At 48.3% G+C, this 20,656-nt stretch overlaps 1 protein-coding gene across 1 annotated transcript in view; it reads left to right on the top strand.

Annotated features, from left to right (window-relative positions):
* The first annotated feature begins 461 nt into the window (after positions 1-461).
* Positions 462-20,656, top strand: part of SCHIP1 (schwannomin interacting protein 1) — a 272,191-nt gene continuing 251,996 nt past the window's right edge. The window contains exon 1 of the mRNA XM_078878559.1: positions 462-716. Within this exon, the coding sequence (XP_078734685.1) occupies positions 678-716 (39 nt within the window). The 5' untranslated portion in view covers positions 462-677. The remainder of the gene's footprint in view (positions 717-20,656) is intronic.

The following is a 20,656-nucleotide window of genomic DNA, read 5'->3' as shown; positions in this document are numbered from 1 at the left end:
GGCCCCGTTCATATTTATAGCGCTCTGTGTGCAGACGTGTGCATGCGTGTCGTGTCCCCATCGAGGCAAAGACAAAGATTCACCCGTGTAGCCTCAGCAGACTGCTCGGGGCGAGTGCTGTTTGCGAGAAACTATGAAGGCCGGAACGGCACACGAGGGGGGGGGGATGCGTGACTAGTATCACGCCCGGCCGCCTTTATCTCCCCGGGAGGGAATGTTCACGCACCGCGCAAGGTTACTCATTTGAGGCTGAGTCGACCTAGTGGAGGCCCGAGAACCAGGTTCAGATAACGTCACCGTTATTGGCGGCCGAGAGCCGGAATCGACCCCGGGGGGTCGCCGGATTCGTAGCGCGGCAGCGTGCTAACCGCTGAGCCACCGCTCCCCCTCCCCCCCCACGTCACTACACACACACACGCGCGCGCGCACGCGCACGCACGCGCCTACACACACGCGCACGCGCGCAGTTGATCGTCAGAACGGCGGAAGAATTCCTCGCGCACTGCATTCAGCAGCGCGCGCAGAGCCGAGCGGAGCGGATCGAGCGAGAGTGGAGAGCGGCGCCCGGGCAGCAACGACAGCGACGAGCGACATCGGGGCAGGGAACGCCGACGAAGACGACGAAGACGACGACGACGACTTCCAGCTACAGCGACCGATTTGCCACCGATCGAGCAATGGGATTCTCCGTGAACATCGCCAATTACGAGAAGCAGGTTTGTCGTGCGGGTGTGTGCGTGTGTGTGCGCACGTGCGTGGATGCGTTTCGATTTGTCTGAACCGCTCATCGGTCTACCTCTAGGTCGACTCAGCCTCAAATGAGTACCCTGGTGTGGTTGTGTAAAATATCAGCGCTGGGGAGACAAAGGCGGCCGGGCGTAGCCAATCACTGCCTCGTGTGCCGTGCCGGACTTCATAGGTGCTCGCTAACAGCACTTACCCCAACAGTCTGTTTAGGCAATACGGGGGGTCTTTGTATGTATATTGCACTTCTTTCGCACCGTACGTAGTGTAATCGGTTAGCGCGCTGCACTATGAATCCAGCGGGTCCCGAGTTCGATTCCCGCTCACGGCAAAACATCAGTGGCCATTATCTGCACCGGTGCTGGGCCTCCCCTAGGTCGACTCAGCCTTGTAAAACTACTCGGTGCAGTGTGTTGGTTACACATCCCCCCAACCTTAATAGGTGCTCGCTAACCGCACTTTCCCCAGATCGTTGTAAACAGCGAGTGAGCTGCATTCAGCTGTGTTGGCCGTGCTGGCAGCGTGACGGTAACATTCCTCTGCATTCACACAATCTACGCGCCTCTGTGTGTGTGTCAGCGCGTAATTACTCTACCGCGGAGAAATCGTGTTGTTCTATCAGTGGAACTCCGCTGAGTCTATGTAATGCACATTACCGTGAGTGAGTGAGCGAGTGGGCAGATTTATGTTCGAGTGATAGAGTTCGAGAGGACCCAACGATCTGAGTGACTGATCTATGATGTAATGGTATTCTTAGAAGGGCTAAAGAGTCGAGTGACTGCTGTGATTTTTAATTATCCTCTCGAGTGGCTATGGATCTGAGTGACCGGTGTGCATTCCGGTGATGTTCTACAAGGGCTGGGAATCTGAAATTCGAAACAAGCGTATTCGAATATACGAGTACATGTTCTGTAACTCAAACACTAATTAAATCATTGTTAGCCATGGCCAGTCCACTGCTGGATGAAGGCCTCGCAATCCGCAGCCACCTGCCGATCCTACGATGTAGTCATCCATCCCGGCACCTACACGCAAATTGATCGCTCCATCTCCTCGGTGGACGTTCCCATCGGACGTCTTCTACTCTCAGGCTTCCACTCCGTTGTTATTCCCCAGAAGAATAAGAATGGCATTAAATATTGACGTAAAGCTTTCGTGACTGCAGGAATTCATATTCTTGGGGTCTTTCGTTAAAGTCACGTAGATAGGTTAATAGGTTTGTTATTTTCTTTGAACCTATCTACGTGACTTTACCGAAAGACCCACAGAAAAAGAATGGCACTATGCATGGGTGTTTATCTTCTTTTGCGCTGTGTGTAGCCAATGACGCTAATCGGAGACATGGGGGGGGGGACAATAATCTGAACGCATAAATGAGTTCTAAAGAAATGAGTTATTCAATCTGGATGGTGATTTAAAAGTGCATAGCTCCCAGTGACTTCCTAATATCGGAAGGGAAGAGCGTTCCAGACGGCCGCAGAAGCGCATCCGAAAGCGCCGCGAGATGCGGTGACCGCCGCCTTTGTCCGACGGTCAGCCAGAAGCCTCCTCTGCTGCCTCTGCTGCCTCTGCTGCCGCTGCTGCCGCGAGGATGACCAGAATCCGCGTGATGGTTTATGCTCCTTGGCAAATTATTTGTCGTTCCAATCGATTGACCCCCCCCCCCCGCGTAGAGCGTTGGCACTTTGCTAGCACAAACCACCCTCGTGCGATATGAGAGCGGCCGCAGAAGTCGCCTCGCGGTCAATGTCTGAAACGTCGCTGGTGAGTGATGGGAGCGGGCGAGTGGTGTGGGGGGTTTGAGATTTAGACTCACGTGGAGATTCATTGGCTTACGGAGAGATCCCCCCGTAGGCTCACGCAGATACAATGCCCAGAGTGGAATGGAGCTGTCCATGGTGCGACGTGTAGACTCGCATGGAGAATCATAGACGCACACAGAGACCCGTCGACTCCCAGAGAGCTTCATAGATTCGCACAGAGACCAATAGATGAATGAAGCGGGCAGTGGCCGTCACTATGCGATGCATGGGTTTGAGATATAAAACGCGCATGGAGAAGCATAGACGCACACAGAGACTCATAAGACTCACACGGAGCGTCACAGATTCGCACAGAGACCCATAGACTCACACAGAGTATCACAGCTTCGCACAGAGACCCAGAGACTCACACAGAACCACACGGATTCGCACAGAGACCCAGACACTCACACGGAGCCTCACAGATTCGCACAGAGACCCAGAGACTCACACGGAGCCTCACAGATTCGCACAGAGACCCACACCGTACACTGGCCCTTGCTATGCGGTCCGCGGTGTGAGATTGGTCGCACTCTGGGCTCTTCTGAGTTGTCCACTGGTTTAGGAGATGGCCGCCTATGACCGCCGTGCGATGACCCGCCCCTTTACTGGACATCTGTGAGAAAAAACAAAACCCTTCATAGCTCATCGGATTCCTCGGGTACAAATATTCTTGATTCTGGTTCGTAATGCAGAGTGTGCGTGTGTGTGATGTGCGGAGATTGAAACCGAGAGGTTGCTCTGTGGGGGTCACGAGCGGTGCCGCGTTCGCCGCTCGTTGCAGCGGCGCGCGGTTCGAACCCCCCAGGTCAATGGGGCCACCCCGGTCAATGACGCCGCTTGGTGCTGTGTGACCGTAAATGCCACGCGCCGTCTGCGTCACGGCGACCGTTGAACGTCACGTGGCGTTGTTTAGTGCTTCTATGAGCCCAATGTGTGTCGGCGTCACGGCCCTAAAGGTTTCTCCAAATGTTGAGCTATTTGCAGTATCCACAAGAAGAGGTTTTTTGGTGAGACCGCGTAAGCATTATAAATGTGTCGTTAAACCCGCCACCACCCGACACAGCCAATTAGTCAGGGTTGTCACGCAAACAGAACGTGCCAATTCGTTACGAGTACAGCACACCGGCGTGTTGGAGACTAAACCCACAACGTTTACAATTCGAGTCCGACGTTTCATTTTACAGTCCTCGCAAATGACCTCCGTCGAGTAAACCCAAGCACGTGGCGACGTCGCGCCTCCAACTTGTGACGCAATCGCACGGCGACCGCTCATCGGTGCAGCACGATGTCTTGCTTCACCGCGGCGGCGATGATTGTGGTGGTGGTGGTAACCACACGCGCATTGAGTGAATGGCGCTAATTGACAAACTTGAGGGCTCGCCGATGGACGACCCCCCCCCCCCGGTCTCTTGCTGAACGCGGCCGTTGGTTGCACACGAGGCTGTGCCGTCAGCAAATGCGGCGGTGGCGGCTGATGATGATTGATGGCGCAACGTACACACACACGCATCTCACGACTCGCGTGTGTGTCTCTGTGTGTGTGCGGAGCGGTAGTGTAGTGGTTAGCGCTGCGCTGCGCTACAAACCTGGCCACCCGAGTTCGATTCCTGATCGCGGCCAACACCGGTGACGATTATTTGAGCCGGTCCTGGGCCCTCCCCTAGGTCGACTCAGCCTCAAATGAGTACCTGCTCCGGTGTGGTGCTGGCCCACCCACCCCCTCGTGTGCCGTGCCGGCCTTCATTGAGGCACTTGCCTCAATAGTCTGTTCAGGCTATACGGGGGATCTTTGTCTTTTCCCTTGTGTGTGGTGTGCTGACGAGCAGCCGTGGTGTAGTGGTTAGCGCATTGTGCCATGAATCTGTTAAAACCCACATTCGATTCCCGCTCACGACCAATGACAGTGGCGGATATTTGAACCCGTCCTGGGTCTCCCATAGGTGGACTCAGCCGTAAATGAGTACCTGGTGCAGTGTGTAAACGGCAGTGGGAAGGCAAAGGTGGCCAGGCATAGCGCTGGCCACCAATCCCCTCGTGTGCCGTACCGGCCTTAATAGGTGCTCGCAAACATCACCTGCCCCAACAGCCTGTTAAGGTGATACGGTAGATATTTGTATTTTACGTGGCATCTCATTCCCAGCGTTCACTGCACGTAGTTTATCATCAGCCACGAGCAATCCACTGCTGGATGAAGCGTAGCCCCGCAATCCGCTTAGGGGCCGTCCATAAATGACGTCACGCACTTGGGGGGGGGTGGTCAGATATTTGTGTGAGGAGGGGAGGGGGGTTGAGAAATGTGACGCCTCATCAAAATGCGCAACTTTAAATAAATATAGACAACACGTTCTACTGAATTAAATAGACGTTTAATAAATGTTTTCTCCTACAACATCAGAGTGCAGCGCCACATTAAATACGCACTACAATGACAATAGTTTAAAGCGATTTGAAACAGAGCTTTGTGACGTCATATTTGAGGAGGGGGGTCTGACTTTTTATGACTCCGTGTGACGAGGGAGGGGGGGGGTGAAAAATCGTCCAAAATCGCGTGACGTCATTTATGGACGGCCCCTTAGCACCTGCACGCGAGCTGATTTAATCGCCCTATCTCCTCGGTGGAGGCCCTCTAGGACGCGTTCCATTCCTTGGCTGCCACTCCGTCATCAGTCTTGACCATCGCGCCCCCATCGTCGCTTATTCAAGCCACGTGACCTGCCCAAGCCCACTGACTTTCTTGAGAGTTCAAACGAGATCAGCAAAACCCGCGAACATTCCCGGTGTTCCACCTGCTACCTCTCAATATAAACTAAACTTTCAGCAATTTTATTATTGTTATTTTACAAGGTAAGGTCCACTGGGCGATGCAGCTCTTTTTTCAGAAGCTACTTGGCCACTAATGATAGCTCAACGAAGTGGTTTATCATCATCGTGTGGAAATTTATAACGGCAGCCAAATGCTCTAAACGCGTGATGTTCATTCTAAATGTGGAGGGCCCGGAGAAAAAAATCCACAGGACCACTGGAAGAGAGAGACACCGCAAACTCCAAATATACAGCAGATGTCACGGTCGGGATCGAAGTCACGACCTCATGCATACCAGGCGAGGTAGTTAACATCTCCTAGCCACCGTGATGATGATGAGAGAGACACGCAAACTCCAAATATACAGCAGATGTCACGGTCGGGATCGAAGTGACGACCTCATGCATACCAGGCAAGGTAGTTAACATCTCCTAGCCACCGTGATGATGATGAGAGAGACACGCAAACTCCAATTATACAGCAGGCGTCTGGGTCGGGATCGAACCCACGACCTCCTGTAGACCAGGCGAGGGAGTTAACATGTCCTAGCCACCGTGATGATGATGAGAGAGACACGCAAACTCCAAATATACAGCAGGCGTCAATGTCGGGATCGAACCCACGACCTCCTGTCGACCAGGCGAGGGAGTTAATATCTCCAAGCCACCGTGATGATGATGATGATGAGAGAGAGAGGCACCGAAAACTCTAAATATACAGCAGATATCAATGTCGGGATTGAACCCACGACCTCCTGTAGACCAGGCGAGGGAGTTAACATCTCTTAGCCACCGTGATGATGATGAGAGAGATACCGCATACTCCAAATATACAGCAGATGTCAGGGTCGGGATCGAACCCACGACCTCCTGTACACCAGGCGAGGGAGTTAACATCTCTTAGCCACCGTGATGATGATGAGAGAGACACGCAAACTCCAAATATACAGCAGATGTCAGGGTCGGGATCGAACCCACGACCTCCTGTACACCAGGCGAGGGAGTTAACATCTCTTAGCCACCGTGATGATGATGAGAGAGACACCGCAAACTCCAAATATACAGCAGATGTCAGGGTCGGGATCGAATCCAGGACCTCCTGTAGACCAGGCGAGGGATTTAACATCTAGTCACCTTGCCAACGGCTTCCTGCAGGTATGGCTGAGAAAATACAGGACTGATTCGTTGTTGTTGTCGTCGTTGTTGTTGTGTGTGGGAATGCGAGGGTTGAAACCATCGTCCGACGTGTCTCCCGTTGTAGTTATTTAATTTGTATTCTAATACTCCATGCGGTGATGCGAACTGCTGCAGGGAATATTAATTAATGCCAGTAACCGGCAGCGGTTCTTGTCCGCTTTGTATCGGCTTTTTAATCAGATGCCATGGGAGACAAACGACTTGGTTCACTGATGATGAGTTTACACATTGTGTGAAAGCATCTACCACGGTAGTGAAGCAATGTGTATCAGGCTAATCCTTCCCCACGAGCCAGACCGATTATCATATGTCAGGGTCAGCCTGACATTCTACTTTGCGTCAAGTACTGTGGTAATTGCTTTCACACGACAAGATAAAAAAAAAACTTAGTTTAGTTTTATTTGTATATATTTGTAAGCGATGTGTTAAACTTGCCTATGATTTGCAGTCATATCGTGCTTTGTATTATTAGTTGTTGTTGTTGTAATATTCTTACCTGCCCCTATTTGACATCTGTGAGAAAGAGTTGTACATCTCATCGGATTGATCCAAAATATGAATAAATATTCTGAAATAGATAAATCATCTTAGGTGGCCCAAATTCGACGATGGTTCTTTTCAGATGGTTATAGTCGTAAGCACAGACTTTACAATGCTGTGTATTTTTTGCGAACACGATTCACATTTATAGCCCGTATAGATCACCGTTAGAATTCACATCCGGCAGTATGTGGCCCATTGTTTCATAACGTGGCCGAAAATGGTTGGCATGAGTGAATGCGTTTCACGCTGTTTGAAAACACAATTCATAAACCCACTTAACGCCAGGGTAGAGCTTAGGGAAACGTATGTTGCCTCCTCGTCCCAATGTCTCACACACGATGTATCGTGTGCATGCAGTTTACACTGAGCAGATAGATGCCTGGTCAAACGCCGCTTTCCACACAAACATAGCGACCACACCGAGAGCGTGATGTCCCAATGCATTATTGAATTGGATTCACACACATTTTGGAATTCATATAGTGATGCAGCCTCGCTATTTGGGATATATGGACAGTAGTAACTGTGAGTAATAGCTTTGAATATAGTCATGCCAAATATCCGCATTATAACCCTTATCGAACAATAATTATAATTCACAACAATCACCCATCCCTCTAGATATTCTACTTAATTATAATTCACAACAGACACACATCCCTCTAGCCCTTCTACAATAATATAATTCACAACAGACACACGTCTCTCGAGCTATTCTACAATATTATAATTCACAACAGTCACCCATGCCTCTAGCTATTCTACAATATTAGAATTCACAAGTCACCCATCCCTCTAGCTATTCTACAATATTAGAATTCACAACAGTAACCCAACCCTCTAGCAATTCTACAATATTATAATCCACAACAGACACTCATCCTTCTAGATATTCGACAATATTATAATTCACAAGAAGTCGCCCATCTCTCTAGCACTTCCAGAACATCACTCCTCCTGCCCCCCCTCCCCCCTCCCCCCTCCACTCTGAGTCACGGCGCGGAACACAAACGCGGTCCATCTACTCCGCGTAGAGGGCGATAGAGGTCCCCTTGAGAGTCATCGCGCGTGCCGCGAGGTGGTTATCGAGCGCGCGGGCAGTGCCCACTGCATTGTGGCCCTGTGGGCTGGAGAAGCCGAGGGCAGGGGTACGAAAACATTTCAAAGAAGAAGAGCCATTCACACCATTGGAACCTCATTTTCCAGTAAAAAATATGATAATTGGTTTTTTACCCTTCTATCTGGCAACAAAACTGACACTTTTTTTTTACAAGGAGGCATGTTTACATAGACCACAATAACCTGCAGTCATAATGCAAACAAAAACATAACTCTGATAATGTGCACTGTCCTTGAAGTTGATTGGTCCACACCCGAGACAGCTTTCCTTAGAGCCTAGTCTCACATGGGTTGGACCAGATGACGCCAAAAGGCGCACAACTCAAAGACAATGCACCATCAGAGTATGAGAGCTCGGGGTAAGCATTTACACCATTAGAACCTCATTTGCCAGTAAAACATATGATAATTGTTTTTTTACCCTTCTATCTGGCAACAAAACTGACACCTTTTTTTACAAGGAGTCATGTTTACATAGACCAATCATAGACCAATCAACTTCAAGGACAGTGCACATCAGAATTATGTTTTTTGTTTGCATTATGACTGCAGGTATTGTGGTCTATGTAAACATGACTCCTTGTAAAAAAAGGTGTCAGTTTTGTTGCCAGATAGAAGGGTAAAAAAACAATTATGAAGAAGAGCCATTGTTTCGTTGTTTTTTTTGTATTTGACAAACAATATATCGAGAGCCACATTACACGCAGAGCGACTTGTACACAAACACTGCAGGTACACAGCCGATGGCAAACAAACTATGACCTAAATAAACGAACCGGGTGATGGAATAAATTTCGTCTATTCTATTTTTTCCACCCCTTTCGTTATTCCTTAACAACGCAGTTTGATCTTCTTGGTTCTTTCGGTAAAGTCACGTAGAAGGGAAATAATAAATTAATAAAAATAAAACATAATAATATTAAATTTTACTCTGTAAACGCACGTTTCTAATTGTAGAGGGGGAAATAAAACATAATAATAGAAATTTTTATTATTTTATTATTTCCCTTCTACGTGATTTTACCGAAAGAACCAAGAAGATGAATCCCTGCAGTCACGAAAGCTTTAAATCGAAACGCATTTTGACTGCTGTACATTTTGTCGTCACCAAGACATTGCACGATGACCCACTAATTCCCTGCCATATTTAATTACGCTATCCTCTACGTTAAGTTACGTTTCAGATTTATTCTTTTTTTTTTAAAACGACTCTCCTCAAGCAAGCGACCATAGAACCACAAGGGGCATGCCCCTGACCTTGGGACTTACTAAGTGGGGGGTGGAGGGGTGGATTTGACATAGGCCCCCATTTCGTTCCCTTCACCAGGGCCAATACTGCGCAGTAAACTGGAGAACCCATTCACACCGCCGATGTTGCTACATGTTGGTCGTGGTAATCGTTCTTCAACTTACCGGTGAGCTCAAACGAACAATTGGCACGTTTGTTAAAGGCTTGCACACTTGACAATGGTGTCATTTGTTTGGCTGTGTTGGGTGGCGGAGGGTCTTAGTGACAGATATGTTCGGTTTGTTACGTGGCCTCACCCCAAATCATATTGTCAATTGTAAAATTGCCTGCTAAAAACCCACGTGTTAATTTTAAAACGATAAACTAACACAGATTTTTTTTTGTAGCAGGTCGTGTCCACTGAACTACATCGATCTTTTTTCTTAAGCGACCTGGCCACAAATGATTGCTCAACGAAGTGGCTTATCATCATGTGGACATTTATAGCAGCCAAACACTCTAAACGCACGTTTATAATTGTAGATGGGAAAACCCGGAGCACCCGGAGAAAAATCCACGCGACCACGGGAGGTAAAGAGAGAGAGAGACACGCAAACTCCAAATACACAGCACCAGGCGTCAGGGTCGGGATCGAACCGACGACCTCCTATTCTTAGGTTTTTTCGGTAAAGTCACGTAGGTAAAAAAATTAAAATTAAAATTAATAAAAGTAAAATAAAAATAATACCATAATAAAGGCTCAGTCCTTTGTTATGTAGACTAGCCGTAGTCTCAAGCCGCACCTTACCATAATAATAAAAAAGTGGGCCGTTCCTGGCCCATCCCCCCCCCCCTCAACCAGTATATATACGGGGTAGTATCTCTTGGAATCTCTCATTTACTTGATGCAGCTATCGTGCTGTGACGGTTCCACTTGAAGACGGAAGCTTGTGTTGCCTCCGAAACGTCGTGATTTTTATTTTATTTTTATTTAACTTTTATTAATTTTAATTTTAATTTTTTACCTACGTGACTTTACCGAAAAAAACCTAAGAATATGAATACTTGCAGTCACGAAAGCTTCAAATCTAGAATTCGACGACCTCCTGTATACCAGGCGAGGCAGTTAACATCTCGGGCACCTGCACGAGACGTGTGCGCTCACGTCCGGCTTCCACGGACGCGACCTACCAAGTGCGAGCACGTGGTTTTCAAGGCTGAGTCGGCGAGCGCTCGGCAGCCTTGTTCCCAATCTCGCGTCGCGTCCCTGCGACGGGGACATTGGGCCTCCAAAAGCGGCTCGATTCGCTGGGGACGCGTTTAATGGAAACGCGCGCGTCACGGATCATTTTCCCCGACTCGCCCGCGCTAACGGAACGAACGATCTCGGCGTCTGCGATGGATACCTGCATCCCTCCCCAACCTGCCGCTCCCCCGGCTCTCATTATTCATTACTGCGTCTTAATTACCCCTCGTTCCTCGTTGTTAACCGGCTGATGTTGTCCGTACGCCGCTGAAAAGAAAAGAAAAAGCGCACCGCGAATGTTGAAACTTTTATTGATTCGCGCATCGGAGCGTGAGCACGGCGGCTTTGCCCCACACTCTCTCTCTCGCTCGCTCTGCAAAAGCAGCGCTCGGATGAGAGTTGATTTTGGCCCGAAGAAAGCAAAGCGCTGAGTGGGCAAAGCGGAGCGGGTGATGCGGGGTTGTGTGGGCACCAGACAGGAGAAGACGGACCGTGTGTCTCGTAGGAGGCGAGGAGAGGGGGAGAGAGAGGGATGATTGGTGGCAGAAGGGAAACAAAGAAACACGATTCTTAAAACCTCAAATATTATCGCGTCTTCGTTCTAACTGGAATTTTAAGCTCAAAGCATCGTAGTGGGTTTTTTTTTTCTTCAGCCAGGGTTACTTTTACTCACGAGAACGTAGCGAGGCGATGATGGTTTTGGCCTGTGTCGAGAAGAAACAAATAAGTTGCGTTGTGGAGATGCAATGAGTTGCGTTGTGGAGATGCGATTAGTTGCGTTAGGGAGATGCAACGAGTTGCGTTGTGGAGATGCAATCAGTTGCGTTGTGGAGATGCATTGCGTTGGGTTGTGGAGATGCAATGCGTTGCGTTGTGGAGATGCAATGAGTGGGTTGTGGAGATGCAATGAGTTGCGTTGTGGAAATGCAATCAGTTGCGTTGTGGAGATGCAATGAGTTGCGTTGTGGAGATGCAATCAGTTGGGTTGTGGAGATGCAATGAGTTGCGTTGTGGAGATGCAGAGTTGCATTGTGGAGATGCAATGAGTGGGTTGTGGAGATGCAATGAGTTGCGTTGTGGAGATGCAGAGTTGCGTTGTGGAGATGCAACGAGAGGGTTGTAGAGATGCAATGAGTTGCGTTGTGGAGATGCAATCAGTTGGGCTATGAAGATGTCACTGATGCAGGGCATAAGGAGTAATGGGAGACCGAGGGTGAGGATGGACGGATGCGGTGGAATGAGATTCGAGGACGAGAGTGGAAACGGGGAATAGAAGTTCGTGGAGCGAGCGAATGCGATCAGCTGACCCCCCCCCCACCCCAATCGTTTAACGACGACCGCTGCCTGCGATGTAGCGCCCCCCCAGGGTGTTATGACAACACGTGGCCCTGCAGGCTGATCACGTGGCGTGTGGCTCCGCGCACTTCGCATGAACAATTCAGAGTCGTACGACCGAGGCTTGGCGCGCCACGGAACGGTGATGTCATCTCGACGTGCAAAGCACGCTGTCATTTCTCGTGATACTTTAGCGGGGCAGTTGCAATAGATAATAGGGGTTTTCCCCGTTTTTTCTGGTAACGAAACAGTTGTGTTAAGATGTTAAAACACCAAACTGAAGCCTTTTACAATGAATCGTGTCTGCATTAACCACAATGCTTGTGGTCAGAATGCAAACAAAAAACACACTCTGATAATTTTATTATGTTTTACATCTATTATTTCCCGTCTACGTGACTTTACCGAAAGAACCAAAAAGATGAATCCCTGCAGTCACGAAAGCTTTAAATCGAAATTTAAATCGAAACACTCTGATAATATATGCATTGTCCTTGAAACTAATTGGTCCACACCAGACTTGAGTGAAATTCTGGATGCGCTGGGTGGGTTTCTATTTGTTTTGTCAACGGAGCAAACGGAGCAGGCCGTCGTCAATGGGCTGCCACTGAGGCCCCCCCCCAACTCCTCCATCAGGCCGAGGGCTCGAGGGACTCCATCAGCGGGTCCCACGCGTCCACGTGCAGCTCATGGCTTCGACGCGATGAGTTGATTGCCATCCATCACTCTCCTACATGGCCTTGAAGAGCAAACAAAAACCTCGCCCCACCACCACCACAGTTCCTATGACCACTGTTTCATTGCTTTTCTGGCTTTATTTTGGTGATTTTCGAAAAGTTTTTTGGTTTGGCCATGTTTGTTTGTTGTAGTACAGAGTTAGACTGATGGCCTTAATCAAAGTTGTCTTGTGGTTGTTGTTGTTTGACTTGCATCCCACTGGGATATTTGCACAGGGTTGGTGTACGGTGATTTTTTCTGCAATATTTTGCTGTCTTTTCTTGGATTTTTGTTTGCACATAGTCACTTTAAGATGTGTTCTTGTTCATGTTTTTGTTTGTTGCGGTTGCACCCGATTCAAGAGCCGAATGGCTGACAGGGCTATACCTAATAAATGAACTTTGAGAACCACCACCTCAACTCACCCATCCCTCTCACGAATCACAGCGCCCTGTGTACGCGTGTAATTGATCCAAACAGCTACTTGCAGCGAAGGGAGGTTTTCGCAGTTGCACCGCAGATTTTCTCGCGACTGTTTCGCAGCCACGTGACCGAGAGCTTCCATCAGCCCCGGCGCCTTGGTAAAGCTGCCCGGCTCGGCTGGGATGAGGAGGAGGCGGGTTGACAACCCTTTGCTGGTTGTCTCTGCGTCGTCGTCGTTTTTGAGGCAGCTGTCCTGGGAGGGAGGGGGGGTATATCTGTAAGTCTTCCCACAGGGCAGTAAAATTGTCTAGTTTTTTTTCATTTCAGTTTTGCAATAATCAGGGTTGTTCATATCGGGAGTGGGGGGGGGGTGCGGGGCCCGGGGCAAACCCCCACCGTGTGGGCCTCCTGACGCCTTTAAACTAAACTTAGAGTATTACATCTGACACCACAGTCACGGCAAAGTGACAGCCCCCCCCCCCCAAAGCGCTGGGCCCGGTGCGGTCGCCCCGATTTGCCGTACCCCTAGGGAGGGCTCTGGTCATAATGACGACGATGATCAGTTAAACACGTCGGCTTTCCCAATATTACCCATCATCATCTATTACACTGGTCAACGCACTTTTCTGGCATAAGGTATTCCAACGGTTTTAATGTAATTTTGGGGTGCTGATTCCAAATCTGGCATCAGTTTTTGTCTAACACATCAGGTTTTTGAGATACCAAATATTGCATTTTGAATAAAAACTGCAGAAGAAAAATATTGAATAAATGTGGATATTTACATAAAATTATATTATGAACACACTATCCTAAAAATACAGCACCATATTTTAACACTAAAGCAGTCACTGACTCGCAACAACTTGCAATCATAAGTGACAGCGTTAATTTCGGGTAAAATCAATGAAAATGGGGTATGCTGATAGCATAAAAATGATGTGACAGAGTAAATCTGAGATCAGATTTGGAATCAGCACCCTGAAATTAGTCTAAAACAGCTGCAAAAGTCCAGGCCAGAAAAAAACATCTTTTTTTGTTGACCAGTGTTATGGATGATGACCAATATAATCCAAGGCAACGCGTTTACATGGAGTTATCCCTTCTCTCGCTATTGTGAGATATTACGTTATCTTTCTCTCTCACCCTTCCCACGATATTGTAACTCTAGGAGCGACACTGCGGACAGAGTGCCAAGCAACATCACGAACAACCCAGGCACGCAAAGGGAGCGCTCATCTCAGCGGTCCCATTAGTCCCCAGAGACATTTGTTGACCAAAACTATGTCAACTTTTTATTTTATTTTAGCAGTTAACCGTAACCGAGTTGATTTTAAATGTAATATCACCTCCACTCAATGGGGTATCCAAATTCTAGATTTGAAGCTTTCGTGACTGCAAGGATTCATATTCTTAGATTTTTTCGGTAAAGTCACGTAGGTACAAAATTAAAATAAAAATTTATAAAAGTAAAATTAAATTTAAATTATTTTATTTTACTTTTATTAATTTAGATTTTTAAAATAATTTTATTTTTATTTTACTTTTATTAATTGTAATTTTAATTTTTTACCTACGTGACTTCACCGAAAAAACCTAAGAATATGGGGTATCCAAACATTGTTCGCAAAAATGAAAATGCAAGGACAATAAAATGACGTTTGAGTTAAAGCCGTGAGAAAATAGTGAGTCTTGCACTCCCCTCCTAAACAACACTGAGGCTCCGTAGCGTGCCGGATGCCCCTCCGGCAAAGCGTGAGAATGTTCGACCCTCACCCAGCGTCGAGCGCAAGAGCCGAGGCTGAGGAAAACAATTTGGAGGTCTCGATTTAAAGCTTTCGTGACTGCAGGGATTCAACTTCTTGGTTCTTTCGATATGCAAATTCCTTTGTCAAGGTGCTCTTCCCCCTCCAACCCAGCTTAAATATACGCTGCCAAGCCTGGTGGTGTTCATTCAGACGCTGTCTTTCCGACAGACCTGTTCTTCACCTGAGGACGGCTGCTTGCGTTGTGGCAGAAACGTCGTGAGAATTATTTTATTATGTTTTATTTTTATTATTTTATTATTTCCCTTCTACCTGACTTTAGCGAAAGAACCAAGAAGATGAATTTGGAGGTCCTCCTCTAGAGAACGTCGAGTATACACTAACCGGTCGTATGACAGATCAGACGGGCACGTTGGTCCAAGACCTTGCAGAGCTTTATGGAGCAGAGTGGCTAACTTGTACTGGATGCGAAAGCGTACTGGAAGGCAGCGCCGATCGTGGAGAGGGGGAGTAATCTTCTTGGTTCTTTCGGTAAAGTCACGTAGAATGGAAATAATAAAATAATAAAAATAAAACATAATATATTATATTATTAGATTATATAAGAGTATAATATTATATTATTTTATTATGCTTTATTAGTATTATTTTATTATTTCCATTCTACGTGACTTTACCAAAAGAACCAAGAAGATGAATCCCTGCAGTCACGAAAGCTTTAAAGCGGGAGTAATGTGCTCGAAGCGGTGCTGCACGTCTCAGAAGTCGGGCCGCAGCTTTCAACACGAACTGTAGCCGCCTAGAAAAGACACGTGGGAGCCGTGCATGGAGGGCCTTACCGTGATCAAGAGGAGTCGATGGGAATGCATGATTTCATGACTGTGTTAAGGCCCTCTGAGCTACATAGCTCCGTTTCAGAAGCGACGTGGGTCACAAATGATAGCTTATCAAAATGGCTTGTCATCCTGTGGAAATTCATGGCAACCAAAAATCTCTAAACGAATGTTTCTAAATGTGGGGGGGGGGAGGGGGGGAAATCCCGGAGAACCCGGAGAAAAATCCACGCGACCACAGGGCGAGAAACACGGAAACTTCACATAGATAGCAGGCTTCAGGGTCGGGATCAAACCCACGACCTCCTGTATACCAGGCAAGGTAGTTAACATCTCGCCACGGCGCGATGTCCAACATCTTCTGCTGAGTACCAATCTGAACCACCCCGGTTTGAACTGATGTCCCAGCCCCCCCGCCCCCCCCCCCCCCCCAATTCCCACGTAAATAAAACAGGAATAATTCGCGGTACTTTCTAAATCCACCGCTGGATGAATGTCTCAAGACGCCACGTTAGCCACCGGGATTGTTTGCCCACACTTCAACACGCTGGGCAGTGCGCGTTTCTCACGGTAGGCGCCCCGGCCCGGTTTCGACATCACTTGTCACAGCCGTTAGCCGTGGGCAGGTGAGCTGAGTCCATTATGGAGGTGCGCTAACCACGCAGCCACAGCTCCACCACCAAATTGCCGTCACGATGGAGGAAGCTGCTCGTGAAATAGAGCCAGGTGTGTGTGTGGGTAGGAAGGTGTGTGCGTTTGTGTGTAGGAAAGTGTGTGTGTGTAGGAAGGTGTGTGTGTGTAAGAAGGTGTGTGTGTGTAGGAAGGTGTGTGTGTGTGTAGGAAGGTGTGTGTGTGTGTAGGAAGGTGTGTAGGAAGGTGTTTGTGTGTGTGTAGGAATGTGTGTGTAGGAAGGTGTGTGTGTGTAGGAAGGTGTGTAGGAAGGGGTGTGTATGTAGGAAGGTGTGTGTGTGTGTGTGTAGGAAGGTGTGTACGAAGATGTGTGTGTAGGAATGTGTGTATGTGTAGGAAGGTGTGTGTAGGAAGGTGTGTGTGTGTGTAGGAAGGTGTGTGTGTGTGTAGGAAGGTGTGTGTGTGTGTAGGAAGGTGTGTGTGTGTAGGAAGGTGTGTGTAGGAAGGTGTGTGTGTGTGTAGGAAGGTGTGTGTGTGTGTAGGAAGGTGTGTGTGTGTGTAGGAAGGTGTGTGTGTGTGTAGGAAGGTGTGTGTGTGTGTAGGAAGGTGTGTGTGTGTGTAGGAAGGTGTGTGTGTGTGTAGGAAGGTGTGTGTGTGTGTAGGAAGGTGTGTGTGTGTGTAGGAAGGTGTGTGTGTGTGTAGGAAGGTGTGTGTGTGTGTAGGAAGGTGTGTGTGTAGGAAGGTGTGTAGGAAGGTGTGTGTGTGTAGGAAGGTGTGTGTGTGTGTATGTAGGAATGTGTGTGTGTGTGTATGTAGGAATGTGTGTGTGTGTAGGAAGGTGTGTGTGTGTGTGTAGGAAGGTGTGTGTGTGTAGGAAGGTGTGTGTGTGTAGGAAGGTATGTGTGTGTGTAGGAATGTGTGTACGAAGATGTGTGTGTAGGAATGTGTGTATGTGTAGGAAGGTGTGTGTAGGAAGGTGTGTGTGTGTGTGTAGGAAGGTGTGTGTGTGTAGGAAGGTGTGTGTGTGTGTGTGTAGGAAGGTGTGTGTGTGTGTGTAGGAAGGTGTGTGTGTGTGTGTGTAGGAAGGTGTGTGTGTGTGTGTGTGTAGGAAGGTGTGTGTGTGTGTGTGTAGGAAGGTGTGTGTGTGTGTGTAGGAAGGTGTGTGTGTGTGTGTAGGAAGGTGTGTCTGTAGGAAGGTGTGTCTGTAGGAAGGTGTGTGTGTGTGTAGGAAGGTGTGTGTGTGTGTAGAAAGGTGTGCGTGTGTGTGTAGGAAGGTGTGTGCGTGTGTGTGTAGGAAGGTGTGTGTGTGTGTGTGTAGGAAGGTGTGTGTGTGTGTGTAGGAAGGTGTGTGTGTGTAGGAAGGTGTGTGTGTGTAGGAAGGTGTGTGTGTGTAGGAAGGTGGGTGTGTGTGTGTGTAGGAAGGTGTGTGTGTGTGTGTAGGAAGGCGTGTGTATGTGTGTAGGAAGGTGTGTGTAGGAAGGTGTGTGTGTGTAGGAAGGTGTGTGGGGAGCGGTAGTGTAGCAGTTAGCGTGCTGCAATACGAAGCCAGCGACCCGAGTTCGATTCCCCCTCACGGCCAACACCAGTGACGATTATCTGAAACCGGTCCTGGGCTTACCTAGGTCGACTCAGCCTCGAATGAGTACGTAGTGTGCAAACATCGCCACTGGGGAGACAAAGGCTGCCGGGCGTGGTGCTGGCCACCCACCCCCTCCTGCGCAATTCCGGCCTTCATAGGTGCTAACTGACAGCACTTGCCCGAACAGGCTGTTAAGCTATGGAGGGTATCTTTGTCTTGTGTGTGTGTGTATGCAGAAATTATGCCGCATGCCTAAATTGTATTTTAATATTTGCACACACACACAGAATATGCACTATTTATACGTGCGCACAGAATGCAATGTACGGCATATCAAACTGGTCCGCATTGCAAATGCAGAGAGATTAACATCGCGGAGACGAAATTGTGACTGCCGTCAAAAAAAAAACGCAGACACTGCGTTTAACTAAAAAATATATAAATCCTGTTTACATTAACACGACAATAACGCGAACTGTGAATGCCGGCCAGAGCATAGCGGTTATCGCTGTGGAATTGCAATCCAGAGAGAGAGGGAGGTTGCCGATTCAATCTCCCGGCACGGGATTCGAAATGTACGTGTGTATATGTTAAACTTCTTTTGCGCCGTACGTAGCCAACCGCGCTAATCGCAGGCGCGGGGAATCGGCCCACTGCGCTTAGTCTGCGATCGGCAGGTGCAGCGTGGTGGCGTAAAGTGTGGCTCCTCCAACCTGTTTTCCAAGACGTCTAGCCGTCGTGCAAAGAAAGTAGACCAAATATCATCTATAATATAACGAGCCCCCTTTTCTCGAGGTCAGAATCAGAATATTTATTTCTACTGGAGGAATCCTATGAGCTGTAAAGCTTTTTTTCACAGGTATCTACTCGGTGGCAGGTCAGAACGTTACAACAGGCCGTTGCAAGTGGATGCCCTTTCCGCAGTGGTGACAGTGAGTAATTGCAGCGCTGCACCTTTGCACGTACCTATACATTATAAAGTCGCTATAAAATTGGCTAATAAATGAATAAACATTCTCCCCCCCTCCTCCAAGCGGGCTCCCACCGCTCACCATCCCCCTCCTCCCTCCCCTACTCCCCCACCCCCATAAGAGGTTCGTATTAGTGAAATTCTTCGCCTGGCAAAAAAAAAACCCGGGTCAGACGAGCTGTTGGGAGGCTTACTCGTTCATTCGCACGCGGTAATTACGTCCACACTGCGACGGGGCCTTCGTCCCCTTGAACCCCGTCCCGTCAACAGCTGAGCTGGGGTGAAGGGGAGGCGATCGCTGGGCAGGCTGCCAGAGCCGGGTATGGTGTGGCAACGCGGCACGGTACGAAATTACGGGGACGAAAATTTGACCGTACTGGTACGATACGAAGAAAAAAGAAAAATCAAAGGCACGGTGCGATTTTATTTTTTCTCAAATGTGCAGGTACGAAATGTGATTGCGCTGGCACGGTTCGACAAAAAAACAATCCAAAAACACCGGACGATTTATTTTAGTCCTCAAATGTACGGTACGAAATGTGACCCTACCGGTATGGTAATAATTATTTATTTGTTAAATGTAAGGCACAAAACGATGGAACGATTTTATTTTTGCTTTCAAATTTCGAGACACGAACGGAAAAAACACCACCGTGCCGTACCCCCATCCATGCCATTCGGTGTGGGTTTCAGTTTTTTAAGTTTCATTTATTTGGTATAGCCCTGTGAGCCATTCGGCTCTTGAATCGGGTGCAACCGCAACAACCAAAAACATGAACAAGAAACATCTTAAAGTGACTATGCGCAAACAGAAAAATCCAGGAAAAAACAGCAAAATCTTCCAGAAAAAGCACCGTATATCAATGCTGTGTGCAAAAATCTCAGTGGGATGCAAGTCAAACAATAACAACCATTTAGATTAAATTAAAGTTATCAGTCTAACTCTGTACTACAACAAACAAAAATGGCAAAACCGAAACGTTTTCGAAATCGCCTAAATAAAGCGATTAAAGCAATGTAACAACAGTGATCGTTGGAACTGTGATTGGGTTCGTTGTTGAGTGCGCAGGTAGTCAAACTGCATCCCAGCAGCAGCTCTTCACGAATTGTCAGATGGGGTGGCCACTTTCGCCGATAAGACACCGTCAATCGTGAGGACCGCCACACGTTTTGAAACCGTTGTGGGTTTTGACAGCAGCACGATGCTGATGATGGGTGGTGATGTCACTCGTTGTGTGCTGTCGGAGGGCCCCACGACTGAGGCCGCACTAAAGGCCACCAGGGACCTCCAGTGGCCCGCGGGCATTGCAATGAGGAACGCTGATCTAGACGAAGGGGAAACGGACGGAGGCCCATGTCTCACTACTTGTGTAATGGGTTCCGGAGACACTTGTAGAGGTAACTTCTTTATTACAATCCAACACTCCAACAGTCCTGATACTCTGTTACAGCCTAGGTACACAGCCTAGGTACACAGCCTAGATACACTACTCTGGCTACGCTCTGGAACTCGCCCTCACAAGGACGTAGAGCCGGGAGTTCCAGAGTCCCACCACTGGCCCTTACAGCATCCCAGGGTGCTGAGATGGCTGGTCTTGGGTCTTGGGTCTTGAGCTACAACTGGCCTCGATCGTCCAGGGAGCTGCCCTTTTATGCCTCGTCCCCAACGAGGCGTGGGGTTGTGTGCGCCCCCAGATATCCCACAGAGCACACACAGCC

The sequence above is a fragment of the Lampetra fluviatilis genome, chromosome 51 (genome assembly GCF_964198595.1).
Source record: "Lampetra fluviatilis chromosome 51, kcLamFluv1.1, whole genome shotgun sequence".
NCBI lineage: Eukaryota > Metazoa > Chordata > Hyperoartia > Petromyzontiformes > Petromyzontidae > Lampetra > Lampetra fluviatilis.
The sequence above is the reverse complement of the archived record's forward strand: the minus strand, read 5'-3'. Positions and strand labels throughout refer to the sequence as shown.